The sequence below is a fragment of the Jaculus jaculus genome, chromosome 8, assembly GCF_020740685.1.
Source record: "Jaculus jaculus isolate mJacJac1 chromosome 8, mJacJac1.mat.Y.cur, whole genome shotgun sequence".
In the NCBI taxonomy this organism is placed as follows: domain Eukaryota; kingdom Metazoa; phylum Chordata; class Mammalia; order Rodentia; family Dipodidae; genus Jaculus; species Jaculus jaculus.
In genome coordinates, this window is record NC_059109.1 from 10,615,199 (window position 1) to 10,634,947 (window position 19,749).

General features: G+C 46.5%; 2 protein-coding genes across 2 annotated transcripts; one reads left to right on the forward strand and one right to left on the reverse strand.

The window, feature by feature from the left end:
• Positions 1-718: 718 nt before the first annotated feature.
• Positions 719-15,276, reverse strand: Mrps10 (mitochondrial ribosomal protein S10). The gene is made up of 7 exons (XM_045156952.1): positions 15,215-15,276; positions 12,484-12,548; positions 12,320-12,392; positions 9,015-9,151; positions 7,334-7,442; positions 1,440-1,529; positions 719-1,062 (listed from the first exon to the last, which is right to left on the reverse strand). The coding sequence occupies exons 1-7, from the start codon at positions 15,260-15,262 to the stop codon at positions 979-981; spliced, it is 606 nt and encodes a 201-aa protein (XP_045012887.1). The 5' UTR covers positions 15,263-15,276; the 3' UTR covers positions 719-978.
• A 998-nt stretch (positions 15,277-16,274) lies between these two features.
• LOC123462917 (probable E3 ubiquitin-protein ligase makorin-2) lies at positions 16,275-17,885 on the forward strand. The gene is given in 2 exon segments (XM_045157225.1): positions 16,275-17,210; positions 17,212-17,885. Coding segments are annotated over 2 exon segments (1,215 nt in total). The 5' UTR covers positions 16,275-16,277; the 3' UTR covers positions 17,494-17,885.
• Positions 17,886-19,749: the final 1,864 nt, after the last annotated feature.

Consider the following 19,749-nt stretch of genomic DNA (forward strand, 5'->3'; position numbering starts at 1 on the left):
ATGTAGTTTCAGGGTGGCCTCGAATCCACAGTAATCCTACCTCTGCCTCCCAAATGCTGGGATTAAAGGTGTGTGCCATAATGCCTAGCTTGATATAAATTTATTTTTTTTATTAGCATTTTCCATGATTATAAAAAAAATCCCATGTAAATTCCCTCCCTCCCCTCCTCTTTTTGATTTTTTAAAAATATATTTTATTTACTTGAGAGAGGGAGGGGAAGAGAGAGATAATATGGGTGTATCAGGGGCTTTAGCCACTGCAAACTCCAGATACATGCATCTACTTGTGCATTTGGCTTATGTGGGTCCTGGGGAATTGAATCTGGGTCCTCTGGCTTTGTAGGTAAGTGCCTTTAACCACTAAGCTATCTCTCCAGCCCTTCTTTTTTTTTTATTTATCTTTTTTATTTTTTGAGGTACAGTCTCACTAGCCCAGGCTGACCTGAAATTCACTCCGTAGTCTCAGGATGGCCTACAACTCACAGTGATCCTCCTACCTCTGCCTCCCCAGTGCTGGGATTAAAGGCGTGTGCCACCATGCCTGGCTCTTTTTGATTTTTCGAGGTAGGGTCTTGCTCTAGTCCAGGCTGACCTGGAATTTACTATGTAGTCTCAGGGTGGCCTTGAACTCATGGTGATCCTCCTACCTCTGCCACACCAGCACTGGGAGGCTCATATGAATTTAATAATTACAAACTAGTAATTGAAGAGCAGCAGCTAAACACAAACATAAATTTTACTCTGAGTTTTCTGAATAGTTTGCTGCAATCAGCACTGACATCACGATGCATCAAGGAACAGACATGGCGGTCGATTCATTCATGTTCCACTCCCCGCTCTCCACGATCAGGGCAGGAGGACCCAGCAGAGCGGTGGGGTGGGTCGGTGGGATCACGACCCAGTCCGTGCAAGCACTCCGCACTGAAGCCCGTGGCAGGCCCGGCTCTGAGAAAGCCCACAAGCCGGCGTCCCCCGGCTTTATGCCTTACTCTCTTCTTTGTCCTTCACTTCTTTTTCCCAGATGGGCTCCCGAATGTGCTCTGGTAATGGCTGCAACTGTGTCTGCAAGCAGAAACACAAGTGTGAAAAGACGGGCTCCCGGGTGGGCCCTGGTGATGGCGGTGACTCCGCAGAGTGATCTGTAAGTCTCCTGAGCCCTGGCTTTAAATGGACCGGTATGTAATCCCTGTGATCTCCAGTGATCTCCAGGTGGGGCCACTTCATGTGGTCCTCAAATGGAAACAACTACCAGGGAGGTGACTCAGAGGTGGCCCAAGGCTGCAGTGGCAGGAATCTGTTGCATGGGCTTGAGGAGGGAGCCCCCAACTTTGTTCCCAGCTTGTCACAGGTCCTGCCCTCTAATGGGCTGGGCCAGCACCAGGCTGCAATGAATCAAAATAATACAGCTATCCCCCACAAGGCAGATATTCAAGCCATACCTTTGTGACTTCCATGGCCACCCCTTCGGGTAAGTTTCGCTGGATATATTCCAAGTAGACATTAGCTGTGCATCCCGTCAGACGCTCTAACTAAAACAGTGAACGTGAAAATGGGTCATGCTATGCTGCACAAGCAGGCATGTTAAGGATTTTTTTTTGGTCCCCGCACGTCCCACGCACTTTGAAGTGGTTAAGCCTGTTCTTCCCCTAAGGACGACACAGGGTGGGTGAAGCTCAGTTGGGAGAGTGCTTGCCTAGCCTAGCACGCACGACGTCCTGGGTTGGATCTCTACCACTACATAAACTGGGCATGCCTACAATCTCAGCACTGAGGAGGTGGAGGCAGGCGGATTAGAAGATCAAAACATCCTTAGCTACAAAGACAGTTTTGTGGTCAACCTGAGCTAAACCCTGTCTCATCAACCAACCAACAAATCTGAATTTTTTAAAAAGCACAGCTCCTTTAGCTGAGCTTGGTGGAGGACATGGCCCCAGAGCTTCCTTTCTGAGAGCTGCTGCCTGCCGGACCCCAGCAGCTCACCTACAGGAGACTCGCCGAGCTCCTCACAACATGGAGAAAGCAAAGCCTAGACTGTGACATTAGCTTATGATTTTTTCCTGTGTGTTCTATGGCAAGATGAGTGTCAGAAATGGGTGGATAAAAGTTTGGATTTTCCTTTTTAATTTTTATTTATTTATTTGTAAGCAGAGACAGAAAAAACAGAGAGACAGACAGAATAGGTGTGCCAGGATCTCCAGCATCTGCAAACAAATTCCAGATGCATGTGCCACTTTGTATATCTAGCAATACAAGAAGAGTGGGGAATTGAACCTGCGTTGTTAGGTTTTGCAGGCAGGCTCTTTAACCATTGAGCCATTCTTCCAGTCTTCCTTTTTCCTTTAGAAGTAGGAACTATTGGGCTGGGAGAGATGGCTCAGTGGTTAAAGGCACTTACTTGTAAAGCCTGATAGCCTCGGTTTGATTGCTTAGCACCGACATAAGCCAGACTCACAAAGTGGTACATGCATCTGGAGTTCCATTTGCAGTGGCAGGAGGCCCTGATGAAACCATACTCACTCTAACTCTCAAATAAATAAATAAATAAAACTGCTTTAAAAAAGTAGGAACTATGAGGTTGGGGAGAAGATGGCTCAGCAGGCGAGAGCCCCGAGTGTGAGAGTCTCAGCACCCACATAAAGTCTGGTGTGGCCATGCCCACCTGTGATCCCAGTTGTTAGGGAACAAGAACAGAAGTGCTGGGGTTCGCTGGTTCAGTCAGAAACTCCAGGCTGAGAGACTGACTCAGAAACAAAGTGGAGGAGCCCTGGAGAAGAAAGCTTGAAATGCCCAGTATCTTCCTCTGGCCTCCACAGCATGGGGTGTGCGTACCCTGTGCACACACACACATTATACATTCACACCACATACACAGAAGAGTAGGCTTTATGTCTTAGTCACATATGTACAGTCAATGACCACTATTGTGCTTTCCACTACATACCCACTCTTTCTTTTTTCTTTTTTTTTCTTTTTTCTTTTTTCTTTTTTTTTTTATTTTTCAAGGTAGGGTCTCACTCTGGTCCAGGCTGACCTGGAATTCACTATGTAGTCTCAGGATGGCCTTGAACTCATGGCGATCCTCCTACCTCTGCCTCCCGAGTGCTGGGATTAAAGTCGTGTGCCACCACACCCGGCTTCTTTTTTCTTTTTTTTGAGGTAAACCCAATAGACTGGCCTTGTTTTTGAATGAAAGAGAAAAAGAGAGAGAGAGAGAGAATTGGTGCACCAGGGCCTCCAGCCACTGTAATCCAACTTCAGATGTGTGCACTACCTCGTGAGCCTGTTCATCATCTTGTGTGTCTAGCTTACATTGGATCTGGAGAGTTGAACATGAGTCCATAGGCTACACAGGCAAGCATCTTAACTACTAAGCCGTCTCTTCAGCCCTTTCCTTTGGTCTTTATTTTTTTAGAGGCAAGTCCAACAAACTGGCTTTTTTATTTTTTAATGTGAGACAGTGAGAGAGGGAGGGAGGGAGGGAGGGAGGGAGAGAGAGAGAGAAAGACAGACAGAGAGAGAGAGAGAGAGAGAGAGAGAGAGAGAGAGAGAGAGAGAGAAGGGAAGGGAGAGAGAGAAAGATGGCACACCAGGGCCTCCAGCCACTGTAACTGAACTCCAGACATGCTGGCCACCTTGTGTGCCTGTGCAACCTTATGCGCTTACATTACCTTGCGAGTCTGGCTTATGTGGGATCTGGAGAGTGGAACATGGGTGCTTAGGCTTTGCAGGCAAGCACCTTAACTGCTAAGCCATCTTTCCAGCCCTCCTTTGGTTTTGTTTAGCCACTGTAATTGAACACCAGACGTTTGCACCATCTAGTGGGCATGTGCGACCTTGTGCTTGCCTCGTGTTTGTTAATCTGGCTTACATGGGATCTGGAAAGATTGAACATGGGTCCTTAGGCTTCCAAGCACCTTAACTGCTAGGCCATGTCTCCAACCCCTCCTTTGTTTTTTTGAGGTAGGATCTCACTCTGGCCCAGGCTCACTCTGTAGTTTCAGGGTGGCCTTGAACTCTTGGTGATCCTCCTACCTCTGCCTCCTGAATGCTGAGATTAAAGGTGTGTGTCACCACACCTGTTAAAATGTTTTTTTGTTTTGTTTTGTTTTGTTTTTGAGGTAGGATCTTGCTCTAACCCAGGCTGATCTGGAATTCACTATGTAGTCTCAGGGTGGCCTCTAACTCACAGTAGTTCTCCTATTTCCGCCTCCTGAGTGCTGGTATTAAAGGCATGCACCACTATGCCTGGTGAAAGTTTTTTTTTTTTTAGGTAAGGTCTCACCACTTAGCCCAGGCTGACCTGGAATTCACTCTGTAGTCTCAGGGTGGCCTTTAAACTCATGGCGATCCTCCTACTTCTGCCTCCTGAGTGCTGGGATTAAAGGTGTGTGCCGCCATACCCAGCTGGAAGTATTTTTTATATCAGGCCAAATGTTTTATTTTTATTCACTCATACAGTATATGTATTAAACAAAAAAATATTTTAAGTGCTTTACACAAATCTCATTTAATTTTACACTAACCTTAGGACATGCATTTCATTATTCCTACTTTGTAAATGATGGAACTGAGTTTCAGGTCACAGCATTTTCAGTGTGGCTGCATCACTGCTCATCTGGTGGGCATGGGAGTGAACAGTGACACAGGAATGAAAAGCCTCTGCTTTGTGTCACAGCATAGAAAATCCAATTAGCACGTAGAAGCCACTAGAACTGTGTGCCTTTTCATTATTGCTTAGACAGCATCTACTATGTAGCCCTGGCTGGCTTGGCACCCCCTATGTAGACTGGGCTATCTTCCAACCTGCAGTGATCCTCCTGCCTCTGCCTCCTAAGTGCTGGAATGTGTTACCACACCTAGCTAGGATTGTATAACATCATTTTATACACACACACACACACACACACACATATATACACACACATATTTTTGGGGGGGCCTAGCTACTGCAAACAAACTCCAAATGCATGCACCACCTTGTGCATCTGGCTTACGTGGGTCCTAAGGAATTGAACCTGGGTCCCTAGGCTGCACAGGCAAGTGCCTTAACTGCTAAGCCATCTCTCCAGCTCTTTTTTTAAAAATTAATTAATTTATTTATTTGAAAGAGAGACAGAGAGAGGAAGAATGGATGCACCAGGGCCTCCAGTCACTGCAAACAGTCTCCAGATGCATGCGCCACCTTGTGCATCTGGCTTGTATGGGTCCTAGAGAATTGAACCGAGGTCCTTTGGCTTTGCAGGCAAGTGCCTTAACCTCTAAGCCATCTCTTTTCTTTCTTTCTCTCTTTTTTTTTAAAGACAGAATCTCATGTAGCCCACGCTGGTCTCCAACCTGTCAGGTAACTGAGGCTGGCTCTTAAACTCCTATTCCTCTTGTGTCTACCTCCTAAGTGCTGAGATTACAGGGGTGTGCTACCAAGTTCATCTGAATTGTATACAATCTATTTTTTTGTTTTTCTTTTTTTAAATTTTATTTATTTATTTATTTGAGAGCGACAGACACAGAGAGAAAGACAGATAGATAGAGGGAGAGAGAGAGAATGGGCGTGCCAGGGCTTCCAGCCACTGCAAAGGAACTCCAGACACATGCGCCCCCTTGTGCATCTGGCTAACGTGGGACCTGGGGAACCGAGCCTTGAACCGGGGTCCTTAGGCTTCACAGGCAAGCGCTTAACCGCTAAGCCATCTCTCCAGCCCTTGTTTTTCTTTTTAAAAATATATTTAATTATTTGAGAGAGAGCACAAAAGAGGTAGAAAGAGAGAGGGAAAAGGAGAGAATGGATGCACCAGGGCCTCAAGCCACTGAAAATGAACTCCACACATGCACCACTTTGTGCATGTGGCTTAGGTGGGGACTGGGGAATTGAACCTGGGTCCTTAGAGTTCACAAGCAAGCTTCTTAACTGTTAAGCCATCTCTCCAGCCCTTTTTTGGTATTTCAAGGTACATCTTTCTCTAATCCAGGTTCACTTGAGAACTGTAGTGTCAGGCTGGCCTCAAATGCACAGCTATCTTACCTGTGTCTCCCCAGTGCTGGGATTAAAGGTATGCACCACCACACCCAGCTAAAATCTTAAACAGAATGTTTGAAATATGAGCAAAATTATTTCAATGCTGTCTTAGTATATAAACATTAAGTTATTTATTTATTTGAGAGAGAGAGATAGAGAGAGAGAGAGAGGGAGGGAGGCAGGCAGGCAGGCCAGGGCTGCCAGCCACTGCAAATGAACTCCAGATGCATGTGCCACCTTGAGCATTTGGCTTACATGGGTACTGGGGAATTGAACCTGGGTACTTAAGCTTCATAGGCAAGCACTGTAACTGCTAAGCCATCTCTCCAACCCTTAAACATTAACAAAAAAAAACAAAAATAAAATTAAGGATGGAGAGATGGCTCAGTGATTAAGGCGATTGCTCGCCTGAAAGCCTAATGACCCAGGTTTGATTCCTCAATACCCACATAAAACCAGATGCACAAAGTGGCAATGTATCTGGAGTTTGTTTATAGTGGCTGGAGGCATACCCATTCTCTCTGCTTGAAAAATAATTTTTTAGAGGTAGGGTCTTGCTCTAACTCTGTCTGACCTGGAATTCACTATGTAGTCTCAGGGTGGCCTTGAACTCACAGAAACTCTCCTACCTCTGCCTTCCGAGTGCTGGGATAAAAGGCATGTGCCAGCACACCTGGCAATAAAAATATTTTTTTTTAAAAAGTTTACATAATCTGGACTTTTTTTGTTTGTTTGTTTGTTTTTCAAGGTAGGGCCTCGCTCTAGCCCAGGCTAATCTGGAATTTACTATGAAGTTTCAGGGTGGCCTTGAACTCATGGCAATCCTCCTACCTCTGCCTCCCGAGTGCTGGGATTAAAGACATGCACCACCACACCCAGCCAGAACTTGTTTTAAAGTGCATGGCTAGACAGGGTGGCTTTGTGCTTCCTTTCCTCATATGCAACTTTCACAAACACAAAAGCCATCTTCTTGGGCTGGAGAGATGGCTTAGTGGTTAAGCACTTGCCTGTGAAGCCTAAGGACCCCGGTTCGAGGCTCAATTCTCCAGGACCCACGTTAGCCAGATGCACAAGGGGGCGCATGTGTCTGGAGGCTCTGGCGTACCCATTCTCTCTCTCTATGTGCCTCTTCCTCTCTGTCTGTCACTCTCAAATAAATAAATAATTTTTTTTTTTTTTTTAAAAAGGCATCTTCTCTACACCTAGCAGACATGGCTGTCTGCAGGGATGTCCATGGTGAAAGTCCAATGTTAAAGTAAAGTTATGCTAATGCAAGGTTTGGCTATCATAATAATGCCCAAGGAGTTGAAATGAACTCACCTCTAAGCACCTGTAAAGTGTTCTCATCTCATACTGAACCCTGTGCTTCTTGAAAATGTGCACAGACTTGAGAAGAGTAAGTCGCTCTATTTTCCTTGGAGGTTCATGGCTGAAATTAATGGACAAGACAAAGTGAGGCTACGTGATGCCGGTGCCTGAGTCATGGATGTCAAAGCGTGACTCCAGCGTTCTGCACGCCAGGCTCACACTCAATTGCAGGCATTAACTACCATTTGCTGACCTCCGTCTGTCAAGACTGTCGTCTGTAACAACTGCTTTCAAAGCTCAGGCCAAAACAAACACTGCTCACAGTGACAGGAACCTTTTCCCACAGACCCCAAAATACGCACTGCCATGCAAGTAAAAGCACGAACGCCTGCTGCCTTCACAGCCTTGCGGACCAAACGCGCCAGCTGCGAGGAGCTGCGACGGCGCGGCAGAAGCAGCGGCCACGCCTGCTACGAACGCAGCTACAGCACCCGGCACGGTGAGCTCTGGAAAGCTGTGGCCTCTGCTTTGTTCAGAGGCCAGGCTGGCCAGGCCCCACGTGGCTCCGCTCAAGTCAAGGAAGGCAGCGCTGCTGGAGTGACCTGGGGGCCTCATGAAGTTCACCTTACTCATGCCTAGAATTCCTGAGGAGGTGCTATTACTCAGGGCAGCTGCCCACAGTGGGGGTGTTAGCCGGGAGCAGCCCACCCCCAGAGGGCCTAAGAGGAGAGTCTTCTGGAAGCTCAATGTGGGGCTTCTTGGGTTCCGAAGTCAGTGCAACCTCTACATTGGATTTCTTTTTTTTTTTTAATTTTCAAAAATATTTTTATTAAGCCGGGCGTGGTGGTGCACGCCTTTAATCCCAGCACTCGGGAGGCAGAGGTAGGAGGAATGCCATGAGTTCGAGGCCACTCTGAGACTCCATAGTGAATTCCAGGTCAGCCTGGGCTAGAGTGAGACCCTACCTCGAAAAACAAAAAAACAAAAAAAAATATTGCTGGGTGTGGTGGCGCACGCCTTTAATCCCAGCACTCGGGAGGCAGAGATAAGAGGATCCCTGTGAGTTCAAGGCCACCCTGAGACTCCATAGTGAATTCCAGGTAGGCCTGGGCTAGAGCAAGACCCTACCTCAAAAAACAAACAAAATATATATATATAAATTTATTTTCTTACAAGGATAAAGAACAGAGAGAATAGGTGTACCAGGGCATAAAGCCACTGCAATCGGGCTCCAGATGCATGTGCCACTTTGTACACTTGGCTTTATGTGAGTACTAGGAATTGAACTTGGGTCCTTAAGTTTTGCTGACAAGTGCCTTAACCACTGAGCCATCTCTCCAGCCCTTAGAAAGGATTTCTTTCATCTTCCTTGAGAACTCTCTCTAGTATTTAAAAATCCCACTAAGCTGGACATGGTGACTCTCGCCTTTCATGCCAGCACTCGGGAGGCAGAGGTAGGAGGATCACTGTGAGTTTTAGGCCAAGCTGAGACCACAGAGTACAAGGTCAGCCTGGGCTACAATGAGACCCTACCTCGAAAAAAAAATTCCACTAGACAGGAAGGGAGGCTGTGGTTTGGGTAACATACTCTATTCATCATGACATTATCCCACTTTCTGTAACATGATCAGACCTCCCTGAACTGATCATATTATAGCAGCTGACAGGTCAGGTCAGGAAAGGTTGTACTCACACTTTAATAGAAATGCCAAGTTCCTTAGCAGCAAGCACGGCAAAGAACTCGTAACTGTCCAGTACAGCTTTATCATGGGCTTTCACTAAAATCGACAGGCGTTTGTACAGGGTGTCTGGTTCATCAGAAACGGTTATCTAAAATCAAAAAGGAGAGTTTTGATTGTGGTTCCTCTAGTATTCCCAGCCAGTGAGCTTAACATATCACTGTTGGTTGAACTACTTCAGAGTTTATTCATAAACGGGGAGACTGTCAAGTAACACTTCAATGCTGCGACCTCACTACTAACATACTGTCATGTTCAGACTCACGAAATGGCCCTCGGAGCCTGCCGAGCAGTGTAAAAAGAAATTCCCAGGTAACGTACGAAATCACTAGGGGATGGTCTATCAATAATTATTGAGCCCAAACTGAGCTGGGTATAGTGGTGCATGCCTTTAAGCCCAGCACTCAGGAGGCAGAGGTAGGAGGATTATTGTGAGTTTGAGGCCACCCGAAGACTACACAGTGAATTCTAGGTCAGCTTGGGCTAGAGTGAAACCCTACTTAAAAAAAAAAAAAAAAAAAAGAGCAAGAGACAGAGAAGACTTCAGGCATGCTAGTGCATGCCCTTAACCCCACCACTACGGAGGCCAAGGTAGGAGAATCCCTGTGAGTTTGAGGCCAGTCTTGAGACTACATAGTGAATTCCAGCTCAGCCTGGGCTAAGAATGAGAGTGAGACACTACCTTGAAAAACAACAACAAAAAAAGCAAGCAAACAAACAAAAAAAGGGCTGGAAAATGGCATAGAGGTTAAGGTGTTCACCTGCAAAGCCTAAGGATCCAGGTTTGATTCCCCAGTACCTGGCACACCCATTCTCTCTCTCTCTCTCTCTGCCTCTTCTCTTTCTCAAATAGCCTGGCTGGCTGGTCTGGGCTGAAACTATCTATCTATCTACTTGTGGTTGGAGGATGGTGGGTACACCATGTCATCTCACTGCCACCTAAGTGTCTCGTAAATGAGACAGAGCCCAGGTACTTGTACTACAGTTCACAGCAATTCTGTAAGGAAAAAACAGGAAAACACAAATTAAAGCGCTTATAAATTGTTAAACACTATTATGGAATTGTTAAGCACTTTAATTGTCATACAAAGTCAAGCTCTTTTCATTCATCTTTTTTCTTTTACGAGGATTTATTCATGTATGTTTTGCCTGTCTTAATACATAAATTGCTCACGTCTAATTAAATGGAGATGACACTGACTGTACCTGTAACTTCTACCTCTCCCACCCTAATCCCTAAAGGGCTGAGAAATAATGGGCCTGACATTTCTGACTTTCTTCCAAGAGATGATTTACCTTCATTTTATTCACCCATTACACCAGTAACTTCTATTACTAATCCAATGATTCAGGGTTAAATGATTTCACCCCAGAGCAGCGAGCTACTTAATAACCGGGAAGAAGGCAGACATCTATTCTTAATTATTCCCAGTAAGGTTGTTAGAAAAACAGAGTATAGCTGGGCATGGTGGCGCATGCCTTTAATCCCAGCACTTGGGAAGCAGAGGTAGGAGGATCGTCGTGAGTTCAAGGCCACCCTGAGACGTCAGCCTGAGCTAGAGTGAGACCCTACCTTGAAAAACCAACCAACCAACCAAACAAACAAACAAACCAGAGTATATTATATCTTTTTGTCAATGTTGGGGGTACAGCGGGGGTATACAGTTCTTAGATGCATTCTGATTAATCCCTGTAGGGTTTTGTTTTTATTTTTAATTTTTTTGTATGTGGGGGCTGGGGAGATGACTTAGTGGTTAGAGACACTTGCAAAGCCTTTCAGCCTGGGTAAGTTCCCCTGTCTAGAAAGGCATTTATTTGCAATAGCAAGAAACCCTGGTGTACCTGTGGATGTGCACATGAAAACACACAACACAGTAAAAAGGGGGCTGGAGAGATGGCTTAGTAGTTAAGCACTTGCCTGTGAAGCCTAAGGACCTAGGTCGAGGCTCAACTCCCCAGGACCCACGTTAGCCAGATGAATAAGGGCGCATGCATCTGGAGTTCGTTTGCAGTGGCTGGAGGCCCTGGCGCGCCATTCTCTCTCTCTCTCTCTGCCTCTTTCTCTGTCTGTTGCTCTTAAATAAATAAATAAATATATATATATATTTTTTCAAGGTAGGGGCTCACTCTAGCCCAGGCTGACCTGGAACTCAAGTCTGAATTCCCAGGCTGGCCTCAAGCTCACAAAGCAGTCCTCCTACCTCTGCCTCCCAAGTGCTGAGATTAAAAGCATGCACCACAAGCCCATAATAGTTTTGTTTGTTTGTTTGTTTTACTTTTCGAGGTAGGGTCTCACTCTAGCACATGCTGACCTGGAATTCATTATGTAGTCTCTGGCTGGCCTCGAACTCATGGTGATCCTCCTACCGCTGCATCCCAAGTGTTGGAATGAAAGGCGTGTGCCATCATGTCTGGCTTAATTTTTTTTAGTATTTCTATTTAAATATTGTTTGTATGTATGTATGTGGTTTTTGGAGGTAGGGTCTCTCTCTAGCCCATACTGACTGCAGTTCACAATGCAGTCTCAGAGTGGCCTCTTACAGCGATCCTTCTACCTCTACCTCCCAAGTGCTGAAATTAAAGGCATAAGCCACCACGACTGGCTATTTATTTATTTATATGACAGACAGAAAAAAAAAACAAAGAAAACAAAAACAAAACACAAGGCTGAGAGATTCAGTGGCTGTACAAGGTTGCACAGCTGTTTCTGGATTCTCTGGCCCGGGCTGACCTGGAATTCACTATGTTGTCTCAGGGTGGCCTCGAACTCATGCCTCCTGAGTGCTGGGATTAAAGGCGTAATCCCCATACCTAGCAGGACCCACTGTTTTTGTTTTTCATATGTTTAGGAAACCGACCTAAATGAAACATCAGGAAAGGTTACTGCTAATGTAGCTCCTGTGTTTTCTTCTTTTTTGGACAGGACCAAATACAATCCAGGCAGACCACAAATACCATATACAGCTGAGAATAACCTTGAAGTCTTTTTTTAAAAAAAAAGTTATTATTTGCAGTGAGAGACAGAGAATGGGCGTGTCAAGGTCTCCTGCCACTGCAAGTGAACTTCAGATGCATGTGCCACACCTGGTTCATTAGGCTTTGCAGGCAAGTGCCTCAGCCGCTGAGCCATCTCTCTGGCCCGCCTTGAATGAACTCTCATTCTCCTGTTTCTCCAGGCTGAGCGATAGGATCAATCCCAATCCGGGGCTAGCATGCTCCTGACGAGGCAACAATGCGTGAGGCAACAATGCGTACATACCGCAGGCTTTGTCACTTCCTTGGGAAAATCGATGTGCAGGTGTGAAAACTGTGCCCACTTCACACCGGTGCTTCTGTGTAAGGGAAAAGAGAGACCTAAATAACCGCACCACAGCACAGAGTCCACTTTCTAATTCATGTAGGCGCATTCCATTGTATACTTACAGAAGAAAAACAGCATTTTTGGTTGTACTGCTCTTAGAATTGCTTGTAGACAAATTCCCCAACCCCTAAAAAGAGTAGGGGACACGTGTTAGAATTAACATCAACTCCTGGGGTGGAGCAATGGGCAATGGCTCAGTTCTTGAAGATGCTTGCTTGCAAAGCCCGATGGCATGGGTTTGAATCCCCAGTACTCATGTGAAGCCAGATGCACAAAGTGCCCTTTCTCTCTTTGGAAATAAATAAATATATTTTTTGTTGTTTTTTCGAGGTAGAGTCTCACTCTAGCCCAGACTGACCTGGAATTCACTATGTAGTCTCAGGGTGGCCTCGAACTGACAGCGATCCTCCTACCTCTGCTTCCCGAATGCTGGGATTAAAGGCGTGCGCCACCACATGTGGCTGGCTCCATTTTTTTTTTTTTTTTTTTTTTTTGAAAAGCAACCATTTACTAGAATCAATACAAGATTATGAAAAGAGGGAAGAAGAAGAGGGCGAAAGGGGGGAGAGAATGAAACAGATGTGTTATGGAAACATGAATGTCTACTTTTTAAACATTTATACTTAAAAGGCAGGCATCTATACAGACCACTTACTCTTTAAAGAGATCCAAAGCAGACATGTTTGGCTGAAATAAAACTATGAAACACAGCCACCCCTGTCCACAGAGAATTGAAGGTCTCACTTCGATTCAGAAACCTGGCAACATATTGTGACGTTTTCCTTCTCAGGATGGCACAGTGCTGGAAGAAACCCAGGCTCTTGGCTCTCTGAGAGACCCTTAAAGCCAGTAGGCCAGGCTTGAGGCAACGACTTGGCAGGATGGAAGATTGCTCTCTCCTCATCCTCTGGGACAGATGCCACAGTATGTGGTGAATGAGAAGTGGGAGCACAGGGCCAGAATGGGACTGCAGGGAGCCAGAACCTTGTGCTTTTTCACGGGCTACCAACCTAGGGTCAAAGAGGGGAAGGGAAAGAGCCCTACAGGGGAAGAGCTGGGCTGAGCCCCTAAAGCGTGGCTCCATTTTCTATTAACAGTTTCATTCTGTTTCAGAATAAAAGCCTTGCTTTAATATTGTAAGGTGCACTGGCAGATATGCCATGCCGCCAGTTATTACTGGGAGAACAAAGTTCCCGGCCAGTGACCCCACAGGGCTGGGAAAATGAGTGGGCTTGCTGTGCCAGAGCATGGAGATGGAGAAGTAGTGTTTACAGCAGTTCTTGAAACCAGCCCGGAACATCTCCATCTACAGAGGTTTCCCCCATCTTTTTTGGTTGTTTGTTTTTGTTTTTGTTTTTCCAGGTAGGGTCTCACTCTAGCCCAGGCTGACCTGGAACTCCCTGTGTAGTCTTAGGGTGGCCTCGAACTCATGGCAATCCTCCTACCTCTGCTTCCCGAGTGCTGGGATTATAAAGGCGTGCACCTTCACGCTCAGCTCACTTGAATATTTTTGAGCAATAAAAATGATTACATATCTGTACAATTTAATCTATTAACAGGCAGGATAAGTTCCTGTTGAATCTTTCATACATCTTTTTCAGTATATGTATTTCCTTGCGTGACTAAAGTCATTAGCTTATAAGTTAAGTGAAATAATTCAGTCTATTGCTGGAACCCACCAAGTAAGGCAAGCAGCTTCAAGCCAGCACTGTCAAATCCCTATTTCTGAGCGCCCCCTGGTGGAACAAAACTTTCTTGTTTGAGGACACCATGGTACTATAATATAACTTGTATTTTGTTAGCAACCTTTAAACTTTAATCCCAACAGTCGGAAGGCAGAGGCAGAAGAATGGCTGTGAGTTCAAGCCCCGTCTGGAACAACAGAATGAGTTCCAGGTCTGCTTTGGCTAGAGTGAGACCTTGCCTTGAACAAACAACAAAAAACAAAACAAAAGGGCTGGAAAGATGGCTCAGTGGTTAAAGCACTTGCCTGCAAAGCCTAATGACTCAGGTTCGATTTACCAGTACTTGCGTAAAACCAGATGCACAGAGTGGGGCTTGCAGCTAGAGCTTGATTGCAAGGGCTGGAGGCCCTGGCCATCTCTCCAGCCCTTTTTCTTCTTTCTTTCCTTCTCTCTTTCTTTCTTTCCCCCTTTTTTTCCTTCCCCCAAGGTAGGGTCTCACTGTAGCCCAGGCTGACCTGGAATTCACTATGTAGTCTCAGGGTGGCCTCGAACTCACATTCTCCTATCTCTGCCTCCCGAGCATTGGGATTAAAGGCTTCGTCTCAAAAGGAGGGTTTTTAATCCTATGAGACTCACTAATCTTCCTGCTTTGCCATTCTGGGAGTCTTGCTCCTGTCTTGTTAATTTATATTTAATTCCAGGAGATAACTGAGGGTTAAATATCAGTTCTTTTGAGTTGGCTCTGCGGTTAACGGTGCTGACTTGCAAAGCTTAACGACCAGGGTTCGAGTCCCCAGTACCCACGTAAAGTCACATTTGTCCGGAGTTTCTTTGCAGTGGCAAGAGCACCTAGCGTGTCCGTTTTCTCTCTCTCACTCGCTCGCTTTCATTCTCTACTAGCAAATAAATAAAAATATTTGTTGTTTTTTCTTTAAAATCGGCCCTTTTCTTGTCACCTTGCAGCAAAAAAAAAAAAAAAAAAAAAAACCCCGCTGAGTTGAGTATTAAATACCAGAGACGTCTCCTAACGGGCAGAAGTGCAGGTGGCAGCGAGACTCAGCGTCTAGGGCCCGTGTCAGCCGCCCGGTGTCCCCGGCCCGCCCGGTACCTGCCACAAGCGCCGGCTCACGGCCCCCGACGCGGCGCGCGCAGCCATCTTGGCGTCGTGACCTCCCGGGACCACTTCCGGGTCACGGCCGCAGCCGCCGACCATCGAGTTCGAGGAGAAGAGAGAGCGTCCCCCGCGCCGGAGCGACCATAGAGACGTGATTTCGTGCGTCCTTCGCTGGGTTTTGTTTTGTTTTGCTTTTTTCCGAGGCTGGGGCTCACTCTGGCCCAGGCTGACCTGGAATTCACTGTGGGGTCTCAGGGTGGCCTCGAACTCACGGAGATCCTCCTACCCCTGCCTCCCGAGTGCTGGGGATTAAAGGCGTGCGCCATCATGCTCAATTCCAAAGGTGTTTTGTGCAGTCATTAATGTCCACCAAAGTTTAATTTCAAATGAAAAGATCTCTCAGGGAGGGAATTGCCATGGGATATTTTTTTTTTTATAATCATGGAAAATGCTAATAAAAATTAAAAAAAAAAAAAAAAGATCTCTCAGGCTGGAGAGATGGCTTAGCGGTTAAGGTGCTTGTCTGGGAAGCCTAAGGACGCAGGTTTGGTTACCCAAAACCCATGTAAAGCCAGATGCACAGGGCGCATGTGTCTAGAGTTCATTTGCAATGGCTGGAGGCCCTGGGGCACCCATTCTCTGTCTCCCTCTCTTCTCTTCCTCTGTTAAACAAATAAATAAATAAAATATTTTAAAAAGGTTTCTCACCAGACTTGCTGTAATAAGACCTTCAGGTTCTACAAATTTGTAGGTTTTATTATTATTAGTTTATTTTTGGTTTTTCGAAGTAGGGTCTCACTCTAGCTCAGGCTGACCTGGAATTCACTATGGAGTCTCAGGGTGGCCTTGAACTCTCAGTGATCCTCCTACCTCTGCCTCCTGAGGCAGTGCTGGCGGCAGAGAGGCTGAGGCGCCCCTGCAGCCCCGTGGCAATGAGCACCAAGCAGGTCACTTGCAGCCCAGGCTGACCTGGAATTCACTCTGTAGTCTTTGGATGCCCTCGAACTGACGGCGATCTCCTACTCTGCCTCCTGAGTGCTGGGATTCAAGGTATTTTATGCACGGTGTGTGTCGCGAACGTAGCCAGTGCCTGTTCTCACATGACTTGGCAAACAGCAAGCCGTCTACCATCTGCAAGTACTACCAGAAGGGCTATTGTGCCTATGGCACATGGTGCAGATATGATCACACAAGGCCCTCAGCTGCAGCAAGTGGAGCTGTGGGCCCTGCACCCCAGTGCAGGTCCTCTCCAGGCTTGCACAGTCCTCACCCTTCTGACATTGCCATGTCTGTCATGAGAACACACCTGCATGAACCAGGGAAGCGGGAGAAGAAGACGCTGGTGCTCAGAGATCGCAATCTCTCTGGCCTGGCAGAAGAGAAGACTTCCCCAAGCATGGTGAATAATCCAGGTGGATGCAGTGACCCCCAGACTAGCCCAGAGATGAAGCCCCATTCCTACCTAGATGCCATCAGGAGTGGCCTGGATGATCTGGAGGCCAGCAGCTCCTATGGCAATGAGCAGCAACTGTGCCCCTATGCCGCTGCTGGGGAGTGCTGGTTTGGGGATGCCTGTGTCTATCTGCATGGAGAGGTGTGTGAAATCTGCAGGCTGCAAGTCCTCCACCCCTTCGACCCAGAACAAAGGAAAGCTCATGAGAAGATGTGTATGTTGACATTTGAACACGAGATGGAAAAGGCCTTTGCCTTCCAAGCAAGTCAGGATAAAGTGTGTAGCATCTGCATGGAAGTAATCCTTGAGAAGGCATCTGCTTCTGAGAGGAGGTTTGGAATTCTCTCCAAATGCAACCACACCTACTGCCTGTCCTGCATCCGCCGGTGGAGATGTGCCAAGCAGTTTGAAAACCCGGTCACCAAGTCTTGTCCAGAATGCCGTGTGATATCTGAGTTTGTAATTCCAAGCGTATATCGGGTAGAAGATCAGAATAAGAAGAATGAGTTGATTGGAGCTTTCAAACAGGGTATGGGAAAAAAAAGCTTGTAAATACTTTGAACAAGGCAGGGGGACCTGTCCGTTTGGAAACAAATGCGTTTACCGCCATGCTTACCCTGATGGGCGGCTGGCAGAGCCAGAGAAACCCCGGGAGCAGCTCAGCTCTGAAGGCACTGTGAGGTTCTTTAATTCAGTGAGTCTCTGGGATTTCATTGAGAACCGGGAGACTCGACAAGTCCCCAACACTGAAGATGTCGACGTGGCAGAACTTGGGGACCTCTTCATGCCCCTTTCTGGAGTGGAGTCATCGGAACCCTAGAACCCATGGTAGCGTCTGCATTTGGGCGCTCTAGCCCCATGTATGCCAAGCCAGGGTGGACGAGCATCTGTCCGTGACCCACAGCAGCGTGGTACTTGGATGTGAGGGCGGTGGTACTTTGTCTCTTCCACCCTGCTGTTACAGCCATGGCAAGAGTGCAGGGTATAAAATAACCTGCTAGTACATGAAATCACTGCTTTTATAGTTGATCTCTTAGTTGTACCTTCAGCTCCACGTTGGGACCAACTAAGTGGTCCAGCAGCTTTGAGTGATTGCTTTTAAAAGAAACCTGGCTCCTGTGGTTTGTGACTTTTCCTCATCAGCAACAGTAAACCTGCAGCTGCTCATAAAGCAGTAAATCCATTTTCCTCCCTTACAGAGTCTAATGTTCCTAATGTAGTGTTGTCAACATCGGTTTATGCCATACCCTGTAAGAACACATGTGGGCAAGTAAGCATTGACTCTTTAAGGCTCATCTGTAAGAATGGTTGGGCATGAGTTCCCTCCAGTGTCTCAGGTCAGCAGCTTGTCTTGCTGTATGTTCAGCACAGTTAAAGGGCAGGTCTTTGTTCAGCTTGGAAGGCTGACTCTTGCAGTAGCAAGGAAGTACTGAGTGGGGAAATGCTTAAAAGCTACTAGCCCAGAGCCCTCTCCAACCAGGGGCCTCTAAGGAATCTGTCCCAACCCTCTCCTGTGGGCTTTTTATTTCCAAGAGCTCAGGACACTTGCTGGTCATACTCACGCCATCTGTTCTTACATGTAAAGTCTGGCTTTGCTCTGCTACTTTGTAAAAACACTCATTGCACCTAAGACAGTGTCTGGTCCTACCTGGGGGGAACTGAGGAAAGTGTATAGTCTTGCAAGGCAGAGCAAGCTGCCTCTAAACCTCAACCTATTTTTATAAAAAGCTGTAGATTACCAGATATTTTATAAAATGCAACACTTTCCAGTGTGGGTAGTTTTTATGTAACTCCCTTCAGTTAGGACACACAGGTGCAGATCACAAGCAATCCATGCCCAGACCCTTCAATTCTGTTCCAGAAGGAAGCAAGTAGAGAATGCATGCTGTGGTCCTGGTATGACTTTCAAAGGACTCAATAGCCATTGAGCCTAAATTTAATTTATTTTATTAAAATAACATAATTGAGGAACCATCAGATAACTGTATCTTGTCAGACGCAATAAATAAATAAATTACAAACTCCAGACGCGTGTGCCCCCTTGTGCATCTGGCTATATGTGGTTCCGGGGAATCAAACCTGGGTCCTTTGGCTTTGCAAGCAAACACCTTAACTGCTTAGCCATCCCTCCAGCCCTATTATTATTATCATCATTTATTTTGTTTTTTTGAGGTAGGGTCTCACTCTAGGCCAGGCTGACCTGGAATTCACTATGTAGTCTCAGGCTGGACTCAAACTCACATTGATCCTCCTACCTCTGCCTTCTGAGTGGTAGGATTAAAGGCGTGCGCCACCATGCTAAGCCATACATTGCATGTTTTTTTTCCCGCCTAGGAAGGGTCTCACTCTGGTTCAGCCTGACCTGGAATTCACTATGGAGTCTCAGGGTGGCCTTGAACTCATGATGATCCTCTTACCTCTGCCTCCCAAGTGCTGGGATTAAAGGCGTGCGCCACCATGCCCGGCACAGGTTTTGAAGGTAACAGAGCCTTACTCGGCTCTGCTCTAGCTTAGTTTAGGGTTAGAGCACTGTATACTCAAAGGTCACTAGCCAGCGGCTCTCAAGTTCACTGTTGTGTGACTCACAGAGTACAGACGCCACAGAAGGGCAAGTTAAACAAGGCTGTATTGGAAAAGAAAGCAGAAAACTCCCCAGTTGGGATAGCCATATAGTGAGTGACTTGTATGATTATTTGTTTAATGAATTGAGAGGGACAGAGGGAAAGAAGGAGAGAGTGAGAGAGACTGAGTATGGGCACACCAGGTCCTACAGTCACTGCAGATGAACTCCAGATGCACGAGCTGCTTTGTACATCTGGCTTCCCATGAGTGCTGGGGAATTGAATCTGGGCCGGCAGGCTTGGCAAACAACTGAGCCATATCTCCAGTCTTTACACACACACACACACACACACACACACACACACACACACACACACACAAGGTAGGGTCTCACTCTAGCCCAAACTGACCTGGAATTCACTCTGTATTTTCAGGCTAGCCTTGAACTCACAGTGACCCTCCTACTTCAGCCTCCCAAATTCTGGGATTAAAGGCATGCGCCACCACACTGGCT